The sequence below is a fragment of the Sminthopsis crassicaudata genome, chromosome 1, assembly GCF_048593235.1.
Source record: "Sminthopsis crassicaudata isolate SCR6 chromosome 1, ASM4859323v1, whole genome shotgun sequence".
NCBI classification, from domain to species: domain Eukaryota; kingdom Metazoa; phylum Chordata; class Mammalia; order Dasyuromorphia; family Dasyuridae; genus Sminthopsis; species Sminthopsis crassicaudata.
This window is the reverse complement of record NC_133617.1, coordinates 152801073-152817723: the sequence shown is the minus strand read 5'-3', so window position 1 is coordinate 152817723 and position 16651 is coordinate 152801073. Positions and strand designations below refer to the sequence as shown.

General features: G+C 33.9%; 1 protein-coding gene across 5 annotated transcripts in view; it reads left to right on the top strand.

Annotated features, from left to right (window-relative positions):
* Positions 1–16651, top strand: part of NECAB1 (N-terminal EF-hand calcium binding protein 1) — a 199655-nt gene that overhangs the window by 178127 nt on the left and 4877 nt on the right. For 4 of the 5 annotated variants that reach the window (XM_074269811.1, XM_074269801.1, XM_074269831.1 and 1 more), the window contains 4 exons: positions 2983–3036; positions 7928–8040; positions 14982–15059; positions 16287–16378. In XM_074269811.1, coding sequence (XP_074125912.1) covers positions 2983–3036; positions 7928–8040; positions 14982–15059; positions 16287–16378 — 337 coding nt within the window. Of the gene's footprint in view, positions 1–2982; positions 3037–7927; positions 8041–14981; positions 15060–16286; positions 16585–16651 lie in introns of those variants that run through there. The other variant, XM_074269792.1, reaches the window with a different exon arrangement.

Sequence of the window (16651 nt, the reverse complement as noted above, 5' to 3'; positions counted from 1 at the left end):
CCCTTTCTTTCTGTGTTTGCTCTCTGTCCTGAATGCTCATCATTGCACTGCGGCTATCAGAGCTTTCACAAGAACAGGAAAAGCAGCCCACTGAGGTAGTATAGCCTTCACTGATTTATTTGAGGATGCTCAAAATGTGTCAGCACACATTTATTTAACTAAAAATAATAGTGTCCTCAATCAGATACTGTATTGGGAGTCATGCATTAACTAAGGTCCTATTTTTTAGCTTATTATTTAATAATAATAATATAAATAATATTTACATTGCACTTTAAAGTTGGTAAAACACTTGAAAGTATTTTATTTATTCCTTAATATCTTTCTTTCTACTTGTATTTATACTTCCATATAGCACAGTGCTTAGTACATAGCAAATGCTTAATTTTTTTTAATCCTCAAAATAATCTGAACAATAAGATGTTTATTTTTCCCATTTTACAGTTAGGAAACTGAGGTTTAGAGAAGTGAAACCACTTGTCAAGGGTACTTTCAAGAGAAAGCCAGACAGAGTGAAATCCCCATGACAGATTTTCAAAAGGATACAGAAAAGATAGGCAGGCTTCAATTAGTGAAATGGAACAATGTTGTTCCCTATCATCATACAAATAGCAGCCCATCCGTTCCTGCAGAACCTATGCCGTTTTAGCCCATAACTTTCCATAAGTCTGCCACAGGGGTTTTGCCAACAGTTTTTCCTTGCTTTCTCATGATGTCATTATAGATATCAGTGAAATACATGGGCCATCCAACAGTTACACACCTTTCTCTTTCCATAAGACCAATTGTTCTTTTTCATCATATGTTTCTTTGACGACATCTTTTATTTTAATACTTCTTTGTCTTTCTTTAAATCTTATCTGTGACCCCTTGATCGAACCTACCACATACCTCTCTGTTTCCCTCTGAAAAATTCTAATGTTGAATTCTTAGAAGATTACAATATTTTTGACTCATAGCCATACTAAATTGGTAGAACATAGTTATAAAATGGTAGACTTTTTTTGAGAGAAATTAAGATCACTAATTAGTTAAGGATCATTTTAGTTTCCCAAAGACAATCTAGCACACTTTATTCCTCCAATTCATTGTCCATTGTACATCTGTGCATGGAATGTATTTGCATACGTTTATATCTATGTACCTAAACACCTATGTGTATATGTGTATATTGTTTTTTAATAAGAATTTCACTTTGAGAAATAGAAATGTACAGAAGTAAGAAGTGCTTTCTACCATGGATGTCCAATTCTGAGATTCTATAGTTTTATAAAGATAAAATTGGTCTTCACAGAATCAGCTTCTAGTCTCAGCTACATGTAATGGAACTGCAGCCTTAAATTTACATGGACCAGGTTCGCTCATGAGCAACTTTACATAAGTCTCATTCTTGGGATCATTGGAGATTCCATATGATTTGGCCAAATCACACCAGAATGAAATACAAGACTTACTTTGATATACCTGTGATGTTATTGACTTTGATACTTACTTCTTCACACAGAGAGATTCATTTGTTTCTTTTCATCTTATATACAACTCTCATATCTGTCTTCCAATGCATCCACAAATGAGAATCCACCAAATGACCGGGCATCTTCCTCCAGTTGTTTCAGCATCATATAGATGGACCAGTGGACTCCATAAATCATTCAGTAATTATCACTCACTCACCCTGTGTGACTTTTTCCTTGTATGATTATTTTCCCCCAATTAAATATTTTTGATACCATTCTTCATTTGAAATTTGTCACAGTATATTATGTATCTTTCTGATAACCTTTGGGTAAGCTTCAAGATCAGTTCTTATAATATTACATGACTGGCAGTCAGATACTATTATCAGAAGAATAATGCTATTTCAAAGAGAATTGTAGTTTGGAGCCATCTAAAGAAACATGCAGTTTCCAATGGATACAGACCACACACTCCTATTCAATTTTAAGTCCAACTCATTGTCTATTTATAGTGTCCAAGATTCAAGTGCACAAGATGGCTGGTGAATCACAGTCTCTTGGCAGACATATAACTAAAGCCCTTCCATCTTGGTAGAACTTGCCTGAATTTATGCTTGATTAGCTTTTAAGAATCCAGAATAAACTGTACACCATGATGAGACATTAGAAAACTTTATTGGAGAAAGGTTCTCTTCTAGCTTATAAATGAGTGAAGAGCTCCTCATTCCAACAATCTAATATCAGAACTTCTTATACATCTTGAGATTATAAGGCTTCTTTTTCATGAAATATTTATTAAGCATCTATTTTGTGTGTACATTGATCTAGGTCATAGTTATCTGCCCTCATGGAGTTTATAATTTAGTAGAAAGATACATACACACACACACACACACACACACACACACACACACACACACACACACATATATATATATATATATGTACATACAAATTTATATATTGTATAATATATACAACTTAAAATCTAAATTTAAAATGTGATAAGTGCAAAGGAAAAGTCAACAAGAGGGATTAAAGTTTGAAAAATTGGGAAAACTTCATGGAGAAAATGGTACTTAAGCTGAATGCTGAAAAAAGAAACCTGGAAGGAATCAATTCTAGAAATTGACGCCAGTCTGTCTTTCTTGTTATTGCTGGCTAGTGATTTTTCAGTCATGTCTGACTCCATATGACCTCATTTGGGATGCTACAGCAAAGATACTAAAATAGTTTAACATTTCCTTCTCTAGCTCATTTTATAGATGAGGAAACTAAGGCAAACAGAGTTAAATAACGTGCTCAAGATTAAACAATTAATAAATGTCTGAAGCCAGATAGGAACTCAGATCTTCCTGCTTCCAAGCTCAGTGCTCAATCCACTGTATCCTTGCTGAGAAGTCAGGAATAATTCAAGAAACAAGTGATAGCATATGTTGCCAAAAGATTTTTCAAATGTATAATCTTATATTATTAAAGTGCTAATCCCTGTGTTATATGATTTTCCCCCCCTCCTAACCATAAGGACCTAAAGCTTGAGCCTCTGGAGGAAGAAATTTATGAAGGAAACACTAAATCAGTAAGTATATTATTTTTAATTCCAGAAATGTCACAAACATTTATTTTGCATGGATGACTTAACTCATTCTCACAAATTTGTTTATCTCAGTATAAAACAAGATTGGAAGAGTGCATGAGCTATGAAGCTGAAACAGGTTCATTTCATCTGTGCCCCCTTAAGTAATCATTAAAGGCTGATTTGTGGGAAAGCATATGAAAAAGAAACAATTTACATGCCTAAGAAAGTGGAGCTGTCCAGCCAAAGTGGTACCATTTCATGCAGAGAATTAGAAAGACAGTTGGAAAAAATCACAAATATAAACTTATAAGAAACTCTAGAAGTCATATTTTTAAACCCAGAAGTTCTTAACATTTTTTATATCTTGGGCCCACTTAATATTCTATCGAATTTTATATATCCCATCTCAGAATAATGTTTTTAGATTAATAAAAAATTATATAATAAAATATATTCATTTATGATAGTTTCACTAGGGCGCTATCCATTCAGAGCCCTCAAGTGCCTGCTTGCCATTACTTATTGACCCCCAAATTTTCCACTTTATCATCAGAGATACACTAGGGTTTTAGTTGTTATATCACCAGAGTAATTTGGGTCAGATCCACTGGTTTCCCATTGTTAATATCTAGGTGAATAAGGGCCAAATAATCACAATAGGAATGCAAGTGAGATTGGTAATGAAGTCAATGTCCTATAGCCTTGTTTGTCAGTGTTGTGGGACACTGCTTTATAGCAGAAGGCCTGATTTTTCTACATTTTATGCATACAGCACCATAACATAATGTGTGCATTTGAAGGTATAAGAATCATTTGTTTTGCAAATGGGGCTTGCAAATGGAAATGATATTTAAGTGCCTCATTAAGGAAAACCTATGAGAGCCAAGTCAGCTCCAGTCACAAAAACCAGATGGAGAAGTCCCTGAAGTGTTCTGTGTAAATAGCATCTCCATGTTTATTCCAGAAGAAGATGAACTTTCACCCTGTTTAGTTGTGGAAATACTGAAACTGGGAGCCTGAGGAAGGGAGAATTATGAACTGTTTAAGCCATAAAATGTTAACCTACTACAAAGACTTAGCAGGAAGTGATGGATACATAGCTATTCAGCCTTGTTTCCAGATCCTGAGTGAGATGAGAAGAGATATAAAAGACAAGTAAATGAAAGGGCAAAGCCCAGTACAGGTGCTAGAGGACAGAGAGGTTCTTGAAAAGGGTTATGAAAAAGCCACACAATGTAAAAAATTCTTAATGGAAAAAGAATGGGGTCTCTTCCTTCTTTTTCAGCTAAAGCTTTTAATTTTTTTAAAAAGATATTTCTGAATTTAATCATCAGTTCAAAAAAATCAGCTTTTCTGTCTTCCTTACCATGTCCTGCTTTAACCAGCATGGATATAAGGACATACAAAGAACAAGATGTCACGTACATGTTTTCTGTTGTTCCTTCACCTTCACTATTACCATGGGCACAATCCCCCCCATCCCATTTCTTTATCCTTATTCTTTTCAGCTTTCCATCTTGGAAATCACCTTTGCAAAACCTTTGTTCCAATTTTTTTCCCTCTCCCCTGTCCTCTTCCCTTCATTAGATAGCAAGCATGTTTAAACATGTGCAATTCTAGAAATAATTTTGATGGATTAAAGTCCATATAAGTACTATATCTTCTCTTCAACATTTTATTCAATAAATTTTCAAAAACTTATGTTTCAAAATTGAAGTGCTCAGGGATAGGACAAGGAAATGTATTCAGATTTTTTTCCATTTTTCTTTGTGTTCACAACAATTGAGCCATGTAACAGCTGAGAAAAATAAGAGCTTACTGTTACAAAAGTATTGTTTGTAAGGTTTATTGTCTCATTTATCTCTCCCACTTGTCTTTGAACATATACTGTTTTCTTCCCACTATTGAGACTCAGAAAGGATAATAAGACAGATAAAAGATAATCTAAATATATAAAATTCAAAGAAGTTGAATTGTGACCTTATAAACAGGCAGAGAAGGTCATCATCTGTATGGTATGATAATTTCCCAATATTCCCCTTCCCCAAAATATCTGCCCAGTCAAATACCATGCTTTCTTTCATAAATGGCACTATTGAAAGTTAAATGCTCCCTGGCTCAGAAATTATCTTCCCTAAAATATTATGTAAAATGAAAATATTCTTATAATAACATTTTAGAGCAAGATGATTTATTGAATCTGGACAACTAAGTGGCACAGTAGATTAAATGCCAAATGTGCATTCAGGAGGACCTCTCTTTGTGAGTTCCAATATGGCCTCTTACTAACTGTGGGGCTCTGGGCAGTTTCTCATCTGTAAAATGAGCTGGAAAAGGAAATGTCAAATCATGCCAGTATCTTTGCCAAGAAAATTGCAAATGGAATTAGGAAGAATCAGACAGGACTGAAAAACTACTCACAATAACAAGTTATTGAAACATTTTCCTCAATGATAGGAAAGACCCAGCTATAGGTACTGAGAAAGAAGGCACTAAGTGGAATGAAGGAAAAAGTCACAAAAAACATACATATATAATTCTTGTCATGAGTAGCACACCTGGGATAAGCAGGCCTTAATATGATTGCTTATGCTGTTGCAAAAACTACCATGAGCTAAATGCTATTCTGGAAACCCAATGCCATATACCTGTGGATTCACGGACTCCAAGGAATAAAACCCTTACCCACTACACCAAAGTGCTACTGGATATACCCATGTAGTATCCATTCTCTCTTAATGAACATATACTTTTAACTTTTTAGAACACACACACACACACACACACACACACACACACACACACACATTCCTTATACAAAGAGCTTCTATATCTATGGATCACTGTAAATATTTTCAGATCTTTCTATCTACTGGTTGGTTTTGTTAATTCTTTTTCTATACTTCCTTTTAAAAAAATTTCATGATAATAAATAATGGTTTTCTGGGAGAAAAGATCGTGGATATAGGAGTAAATTTAACTGATTTAAAATAAAAATGTCAATAAAAATGTAACTGTAAAAATAACTATAAAGATGATTTTTAATTTTTTTCTTGTGTGCCACTGTATAATAATATTAGAGAATACAAAAATTAATGTGCTTCTGCTTTAGTAGCTATAAGAGACAGAGAATTATTACTTCCTTTACCACTTCATGACTCTGATAAGTACTTTGGGATATAAATAAAATGTTAGTGCCATTTATCTCTGGAGGTTCCTAATGGCCAAATTGCCCTGAAATTAATATTTTTGCAATTGATCAAGATAAACAATGTGCCCTTTAGAGTTTCCTAACATAATCCCCATTTTAATGATGTAAACTCATCATGATCAAGCTTTGAACTTCATAGCAATCAATCAATATTTATTAAGCACCTACTATGTGCCAAGCATTGTACTGGGGTTACAAAACAAAAAAAAAAAGCAAAAGACAATGCTGCTTATGAGGATCTGACAGTTGAATGAGGGAGAAAACATGCTAACAAAAAATATACAAATAAATAGGAAAATAATTAAGAGATGGAAGTCATAAAAACTAAGAGGGGGTTGGGAAAAGTTTCCTGAAAATATGGAATTTTAATTAGGTCTCAAAGTAAGCCAGAGAAAACATTAGGCAGAGATGAGGAAGGAGACCATTTCAGATATGGCAGACAGCCAGAAAAAAAAAAAGGCCAGGAGCTGAGACTTTAAGCATTTTGTCTAAAGAACAGCCAGGAAGCCAGGCTCACTAGATAGGAGAGGATACATATTGGGAGTAAGGACTGGAAAGGTAGAACAGGGCCAGGTTTGAAGGATTTTGAACTCAGCAGCTGATTCAGAAAATTCCTGAAATGTGAAAAAAGTCTTTTTTCTTTAAAAAAAAATGGGCAGGGCTTTCATTAAGTTCTCCATTCCAGCCACTGGGACCTGAATTCAGAGCTTTTAGGCACAGTATATAGCTTTATATATTTTATATTCTGAGGGGTTTAAAATTTTTGTTTTATTTTGTTTTTAATGTTAAAGTTTTCTTTGCTAATAGGCAAATCTGAGTAATGCAGAACACAATAGCTAAGAATACCAGGTCTAAGTCCAGCAACCAATGTATAGTGATAGGGAAAATCTCTATAACTATAGTCCCATTGGGAAGGCAGAGAAAAAAACTTCACTTTTATTTTTGAGAGACACAGAAGATCTTTTTAAATTTACTTTTTTCAAACTGTTATATGGACACTAAAGAATTTTGAAATGGAATCATCAAGGATGCAGAATATGCTCCTGCCTTCCCCCTTTTCACTGGAGAAAGTCTTGAAAAAATCTCCAATTTCCCAAAACACCAAAAGGGAAATTGGAGCTGTTTTGCAAATGATATACAGAGTAGGGCCCTGATCCTCTCTTACATTTAGTGGATGACTTGCCTAAGGAGACAAAATGGATTAGGAAAGATGGCTCTATGGGAGTGTATAGTACAGTGTTAAATTAGTAAAATTTAACATTGCGGCACCCTGTAGATAAAATATATGTGTATATACACACACATATATATAATCTACATAAAACATTGTATATGGTTATGTATTTATTTATATACACATATACATGTGTGTAATATACATGTACACTGCATAAATATACTTATATGCATATATTATATATAAAATATTATATAACATGTATGTATGTGTATGTGTATATAAATATATAACTATATCTGTGTGTGATAGCTTTTGTGCCATTTTACAAGTTGGGTATCCATGAGGCACCAGCAATAGATATCATAAATAAGATTCCCTGGCTAATTGAGAAACAAGTGGGAAATTGGAAGTTAACATCAAAGGGCAGAAAGCAGAGGTAGAACAGGCAAATGTGACCGTTGTTCTGATTTAATGCCCTAACACAAGTCTCTTCCCCACAGCATATCCTCCTTGTTCAGCGTCAGATGTCTGTGGTAGAGGAAGACTTGGAAGAATTCCACCTGGCTCTGAAACAGTATGTGGAAAGTGCTTCCTCCCAAAGTGGGTGCCTACAGTAAGTAATCTATTGCACATAAAAGAGCTGGGCCAGGGAGGCAGACAGTACATGCCAAGTATTTCTTTTTATCTTCAATAAGGGTAGATATATGAAAGGCACATCTTTAAAAATGACTCTTATAAAAGTTAATGTTTAAGCCATGCTGACACTAGAGGCTTTCTTTCTCATGTTGCCTAAAGCTTTTAACTAAACATTTCCTAAACTGTCCTTGGTCTCAAATCCAATTTTATTATAAATTGCACATTTTTTAAAATGGGAAGCTTGGGGAATCAAGTGGGGATCAGAACTGAAGGATGAATGAAAGAAGAAAAGAGAAAAGAGTCTAAGATCATTGAAGACTCACATATGCCTTCTCCCAGACCTGGTAGAATGGTATCCAACTGTTCCAAGGAAATATCGGCTATCTTAACCACAAGTGAACTTAACTATGTCTATTCTATTGGCAGTCTATCCCAGTAAAGATTCCAGCTGTTATAAAATTGCAACAACAACAACAAAAAAAAAAAAAGAAAAGAAAAAAAGGAAATTTTCCTCAACTAACCACTTCAAAAGTTTTCTAACTAGTATCTATTAGTTAGCACCTACTGTGTGCCAGAGGCTGTGCTAAGTTATGAAGATACATCAAAAGGGAAAAGATGGCCCCAGATCTCAAGAAGCTCACACTTTAATGAGGGAGACAATATATAAACAACTATTTGCAAATGAGCTATAATTTGTAATTTAGAAAAAAAAACAACAGAAAGAAGGCACTGGAGTTAAGTAGAATTGGTATCTAAATAGGTATAATACCTATAATATAAAATACAATAGAAGGGCAGCTACATAGTGCAGTAGATAAAGCACCAAGCTTGTAGTCAGGAAAATTCATATTCTTGAATCTGGCTTCAGACATTTATAAACTATGTGACATTGGACAAATCACTTCACTCTATTTACCTCAGTTTCCTCATCTGTAAAATGATCTGGAGAAGGAAATGGCAAACTTCTCCAATATCTTTGCCAAGAAAACTTTAAATAAGATCATGAAAAGTTGGACACAACTGAAAAATGACTGAACAACAAACAACTGAAAGAGTGCTATCAGAAGATGCAACTTAGAATCCTGGTTCTCTTGATAATCAGCTATGTGACCTTGAGCAAATCAAAACCTCTCTGACGTTCAGTTTCCTCATCTATGAAATGAGGGTGTTATATGATCAAAACCCAAGGGAACTATTTAAGAATGAAAAACTAACAGGTATATGGAAAAAGTATGGTATAGAGTTTGAAATCCTATAGTCAATTGAATTCACCCTACACATATAGCTGAAATAATGTTCCTGAAATAATGCTTTTACAAGAATATAATAATCATAATGATGTACACATACCTATATTAACACTTGAACATTTGTAAAACACTGATCTTATTGGATCTTCACAATCCTGTGAGTTAGGTATCATGGTTATTATTGTTGCCATTTTACAACTGAAGAAACTGAGGGTGAGAGAGGTTAAGTGTCTTTTCCTGAATGGATACAGCTGTGTATAGCCAATAAGTGATGGAGACAAGATTCAAATCCAGGTTTCTTTTCTCCAAGAGCAGTACTTCTACTTCAATCAAGAACCCATTTATGGTTCTCTTATAGCTATCATAACAGATATAGAACAAACTTTAGAGTCAGAAAAGAAACAAGAATTCATAAAGCATCTTTTAATATCAGGCATTCTGCTAAGTCCTTTACAAGTATTATTTCACTTGATCTTCAGAGTCAATTGTCATGAGAGATAAGTGCTATTATCCCACTTTGTAGTCCAGGAAACTAAGGAAAATATTAAGTAGCTTGCCTAGTATGGGATCACTTTAATTAAAGTGTTGAGGCCAGATTTGAACTCAGATATTCCTGACTCTTGGTCCAGTACTTTATCCAAGGAACACATAGCTTCTTCTGAGCCATCTAGCTGCCAGAGTTCAGGCCTTGTCTCTGATACATACTAGTTTTGTGACCCTGGGCAAATCATTTACCTTCTCAGGAAACTGTGTAAAATCTCCAACCCTAATTGTAGTTACCAATCTGAATTGGTGGAGGAAGTTTAATTGCTAGGAGTTCCCTTCATTAATGAAACCACGTTTGACTCCAAAACAAAAATACCAAAAACTAGATGTTTATCATGATCTTAAAGTAGAAAAAAGTCTTTTTTTTTCTCAATAGTATTTTATTTTTCCAAATACATATATATGAATATATATTCCTTTTTGTAAGACTTTGTATTCCATATTTTTTTCTTACTCTTACCTTTTCCTCCCCATGACAGCAAGCAATCTGATATAGATTAAACATGTGCAATCCTTTTAAATATATTTCCATATTTGTCATGTTGTATAAGAAAAATCAGACCAAAAGGGAAAAAACCAGGAGAAAAAAAACTCAACCAACCAACAACAAGAGTTGAAAATAGTATGCTTTGATCCTCATTCAGTCTCCACAGTTCTCTCTCTAGATGTGGATGGTACTTTTCATCACAAATCCATTGAAATTGTTTTCAATCACTGCATTGTTGAGAACCAAGTCCATCACAGTTGATCATCACATGATCTTGTTACTGTATACAATGTTCTCCTCGTTCTGCTCACTTCTCTTGGCATCAGTAATGAGATTTCTGGAGCAAAGGGTATACAGAGTTTTATAGCCCTTTGGACATAGATACCAATCACTCTTCAGAATGGTTGAATCATCTCACAACTTTACCAACAATATTACTAGTGTCCCAGTTTTCCCACATCCCCTATAATATTTATCATTATCTTTTCCTATCATCTTAAGCTAATTGGCTTAATGAGAGATATGAAGTGGTACCTCAGAGTTAACATGAAACTGAAACTGTTATCAGTAATTGATAGTTAAAAGTTAAGAATAAAAAGGAATTCTGAGACCAAAATGTTTGAAAATCACTGCTTAAATCATCTCATTTTATCCTTATAGTAGACAGTGTATAGTGAAATGTCTCTATAGATATCCTCATTTTATAAGTGTCTAGAGGAAAGATTACCTGACTCTAAGTTTAGGATTCTTTTTACTTATTTACTTTTCTGATTGTAATAGAATCACAGATTTAGAATTAGAAAGGACTTTAAATGAGTAACTGAGGCAAAAAGTTTAAGATTTGCCCAGGATAACACAGGTATTAAGTGGAAGATCTGGGATTTGAAGTTCTAAATCTGGTATTCTTTTCACAACACTCTGCTTTTTAGTGTTGGTGTAGATGATCTCTAAGGTCAATTCCAGCTCTGAATCCTATGATGCACTGAACCAAATGGGTAACTCAAGGAAGACTAAAGTGAATGAAATTTTCATAATAGTAAATAACTTGGAATGGCTTCTCTCCCTGGTAAATCTGAGCTTAAAAAAATAATCCACATTTTTGTTACATCTTTCCTGGCTGATCTATAGTAGAGAAGTCTTTGGGAGAAAAAGAAAAAAAGCTATACAAAGGCAAAAACCAACCAACAAATAATAAAAACTATAAAAAATGACTGGGGAAAAGCAGTAGAAGAAAAAGGGGTTGTTTGGTTGTTGTCCTTCATATTCAAAGAGGACCTAGATGACAATCACTATATGTACAGTGTGACACATGCATATCATCTGAGCTTCCATTTGGAAGTGATGTCTCTAACTCCAAAACTTTGTATGTCACAGTGTCACCTAGTGGCCGCTTTTAGGTAAATCACATTATTTTAAAAAATTAAAAATTTAGAATGAAAATGGAACTTAAATTTATCTAATCCAATCTCCTGTGCAAATCACTTAACTCTATTTGCTTCAGTTTCCTTAGTTTTCCTCTGTAAAATGAACTGAAGAAATGGAAAACCACTCTAGAATCTTTGTCAAGAAAACCCCAAAAGGGGTCTTGCAAGAACATGGAACAAGAATAATCTGATCTCATTTTATGAAGGAAAAAATTAAGGCTCAAGGTCATACAAATGATAAATGAGTCTAGATTTACTAATATACAAATATAAAGTGTCTCTAGGAGTGTGCATAATTTAGTTTCCTGGAATGCCCTTTATACTATATTTGCAAGGCTAGCTCTTTCTGGTCTTCTGAATGTAAGGATACATTGTAACTCCCAACTAGAACAAATTAGTACATGATTTACATATAAGAATCTTTCCTTTTAGAGATACTCACCTTATCCACTAATTGAGAACATGTAAGAGAGAATCTTGTCTCCTTAGGACAATCCAATGATCTTTTACTTCTAGTTCCCAATTACCCAACTACCTAGCCCTTGGTTAGAAAAAATATGAACTCTATCTTTTAAGACACCTATCCCTAAACCTTAAAAGTAAACCTTATTATATATTCAATTTATAGGACTGTGACCCGTGGCCAACATTTCAAATTATATCATATTACAGATGGAAAAAAAAGTTCCACTGACAATACATTACATAAAAAATATTTCAATATTTTAGTATTTTAAACTATAAAACTTTGTTTTCTAATTAAGCATGTTAATGATCCATGTTACACCATAACCATTTTTGCATTATTCAAACCGCTTCTATAAAATTTCCAAAAATTGAAAATCTCTGAACATTAATCTTAAAGTTGAAAAACATTTGAATGATACATAATTCATATTTATATAACATTTTGTTACTTTTTCTTTATAATCACCCAAAATCATTTCACAGAAAAGTAAATTATAAGTCTTTAAGATATGAAGTGATTTAACCAGTCACACAGCTAGTTAATGGGCAGATATTAGTTTTGGATTCTGCCAGTTCTTCAGGCCCTGCTCTATGACACTACTTTGCTGTTCCTAAATGTTTTATTTTTAAAAAAAGATTGACTATAATAAATGTTAAATGATATCTTGATTAACAAATAATTTGAAAATGAAGTAGTTTTAACAAAATTCTTAAGCAAAGAGCAGTTTGGGAGTTCTGATCCCAGTTTGGGAAATTGGGGTAACAGAAGAGGATCTTGTTTAAGGAACTGATGCTTAAACTAAGCCATGAGGAAGACTATGCTTCCTGACATCTCAAGGCCTGCTTACAGGAAGCAATGCTGAGGAGAGATGAGAATTATACGGAAAGGTAGAGCTGTTTAAGGAGCTTTGTAAGAACAGGTACCCCACCCTGCCAAAACTGCCTTAGTTCTATGTTCTAGTCCAAGATTTCCAAGGATTTCAAGAGAAATCCCTTGTTGGGGATGCTCTCAAGGAAACTATTGCTTAGTCATGTCCAATTTTGAGACTTCATTTTGGAGTTCTCTTGGCCAATAAACTGGAGTAATTTGCTATTTCCTTCTTCAGCTCCTTTTACAAATAAGGAAACTGAGGTAAAGTTATATGACTTGCCAAATGGCTAATAAGTGAGGCCAAATTTGAGCTCAGGTCTTGACTCCAGGCCCAAATGCTTTCCTTAGCTGCCTTAGAGGGGACTCTTGGCTGAGTTGGAATTTACATGACTTCTGAAGCCTTTTCTAATTCTTGAGGTTCTGTGGGTTGGTAATGCATGATATTGGGAGTCATTTCCCTCTGGACTTTCAACTATAAAACAGAGCTGGGCTCCGTTACATCTTTCTGGATCTAAAATATTTCCATTAGAACATAAAACTCCATGAGAGTAGGTATTATTTTGATCTTTATCTCCAGCACCTGACAGTGCCTGGTACATAGTTGCTTAGTGTTTTCTAAGATTTTTCTAGCTAAATTTTAACTTTGACCAATTTATTTTTTGTTAGCTAAATTGTAAACTTCTTAAGTACTCATGTCTTCAACTTTGCACACATAGCCAATACTACAGTGTCTTCCTTTGACCCTATGAATGCTTAATATTTCCTGACTAGTCACACAAAATGAGCTGGCAGTCATGGATTATGCTCTACATTACTAGCTGGAATATTCACATCATTGAGTTAACAAAGCCATTTGAGCAGATATAAATTATAGCCTAATTATAAATATGCTTATGTGATCAAAGGCTTTCAATTTCAGGATTTTATTATGGCTTTTAATTTTAATTTTTTCTTCACTAATGACTAGTGGATATGAAGAACTTAATAGGGAACAAACTAGGACCAAGTAAATAACTCACCTATCTTGAGGATTTTGTATTTGAAGCTCGTGAAAATGGATAGGAAGTCATGTATTTAAGATCTAGAGGACATGTTATCTCCCAATTATATTGCAGTGAGGCCCATTTTAAAATTCAGAATTCATGACAAAAAAAAAAAATTTCTTCAGATACTATCACAGTGTTTAATAGGAACAAAAGACAACCATAGGAGTTGAAGGATTTGAGTTTGCCTCTGTATGCTTTTAACAATATATTTAATGAAGTTAACATCATTTGAGCTAAATTGCTCAAGCCTGACTCAAAACAAGGTAGTCAGTTTTCCAACAATTGAGTTCTAATTCCTCCGATTTAATTTGATCTAAGCTACTTTGTTCATTTAAGTCTAAAAACTACCATGTCTAAACTTGCAAAGTTGATTTTCTCTTAACCTGAACTTTTCATGTTTAACATGCCTTCCAAAGATGTGTATTAACTTTAATTTGTAATATTTTTAGAGTTTATTTAGGTACTTAGCAGTGAAATACATGTCACCTGACTACATAGCTAGGATATCAAATGCATGATTCAGGTCATCAGGACCCTATCCACACCACCACATACTGCTTTTCTGATCCCAAAAATTCAAATTAAAAAAAGTCAAAGACATTTGGAAGTTTTTCAAGCAGAGTATTTTAATTTTCACCCACATGCCACAGTTGAAATCATTCTCTTCCCTAAACCTTTTTGTACACATAAAATGGTATTTTGCTCTGCTTATCTGGAAAGATTTTTGTTAAGCACCAAAGAATTCTAAGTACATATGAACTGCGATTATGACATATATAAATTGGTTTTCTTTGAATCCTGCTTACCATTTTCTTTTTTAATTCAGTGTTTCTATTCAGAAGCTTGCAAAGGAATCCCGCTTTATAGTTTATGAGTTCTGGGAGAATAGCAGCGTGTGGAATAGGTAAGTCAGTTTTTATGTACAGAACAAAAAAGTAGATGTGATTTCACAAGCCCTGGGAAATAATTTCTATTACCTGGTATAGGAATGGGCAGTTATAAGACATGAAAGAAGGGGAATGTAGGGCTAGTAAAAGAAAATCATAATTTGCCAAAGGATGACTTTGAAAAAGATACTGTTAAAATTGGGTTTTAATCAATACCCCAAAAACCTACCCAGGTCAGTCCTCCAATCCAGATGCTTCTTAAGTAAAAATATCATATGGAAATTAAAGTAATGAAACCCAGTAGTTTTGGAAATTCAAGTTTCATATTTACAATTTTCTTATTTTTATAGATTCTCCACCAATGTTTCTTTGGTCTTGTGATCATTTCACTACTGGGGTGTTTTGTTTTCATCTACGAAGACAGCCCATATTAAAGCATGGGAGAATGGCAAACTATGTTGTACTCACAAAAATAGAATCATACATTTTTTTAAGCATTTGAAGTTTAATGTGTATAGACACAAATATTTTCTCCTCAGGCTATATGAAATAAAAGAATGAAGGCTATTCCGATGTGACCTATCATCAACTTAGAAAAACGAGAAATACACTTAAAAGGGATCACAAAACTTCCAACTATTTTAGCTTCTTGCAAGTATAAACTTCTCAAAACAAGTTTAAAAAAAAAAAAAAAACTCAAGGATGAAATCCATAATCATGTGGTTTTTGTTTTTTCAGTCACATCCAACATCTTCATGACTTCATTTGGGGTTTTCATAGCAGATACTGAGTGGTTTGCCATTTCTTTCTCTAGCTCATTTTAAAGATGAGGAAACTGAGGCAGACAGGATTAAAGGACTTGGCCGGGGTCACACAACTAGTGAGACAAAATCTGAATTCACAAAGTTGAGTCTTCCTGACTCTAGGCCTAGCACTCTTATCTTCTTTTGACACCTCGCTGCCAATTTCATGGTAATTGCTTGTGAAATATTTAATCATTTAGTCAAGATGTTTTCCACTTGTTTAATCTTGCTATAGTTTAAGTTAATTTCCTAGTGTTCTACCTCCCCTAGAGAATTCAGATTGGATTTTCACTTTCAAGTCTATTGACCCTCAAAAAATCCTGAATTCAGTCTTTTCATATTTAATCCCATGCTACATTTAATTTTAACCCCTGTTGTATTTTATTTTGGAAAAAAAAAATTTTAAATGAAAATGCACTGACATGTAATTAATTTATACAGCCATCTTCAGATGAATTACAGCAAGGCATTCCAAAGGAGCAATGTGGATTTTTTGCAAACTCCAGAACTCACATCTACTATGCTAGTTCCTGGTAATTATGCTGACTTTAAATCACTTATTCCATATTATCTTCTCCCCATCCAAGTACTATCACTTTCCTCCATCCTCTCTAGTACTTTTTCATATCCTTTGTCTTAAACTCAATTGTCCTACTTAAGAAAGGTTTTCTCTGATTCTTAGAATTGTCTTGAATACATTCTTTATTTAAAAAATATAAAAGTGGCTTATTTTATATCCCAATACAGGTCAAATAGTATTAAGGGATTTTCTAATTCTCTCACACTGGAATTTTATACAATGAATT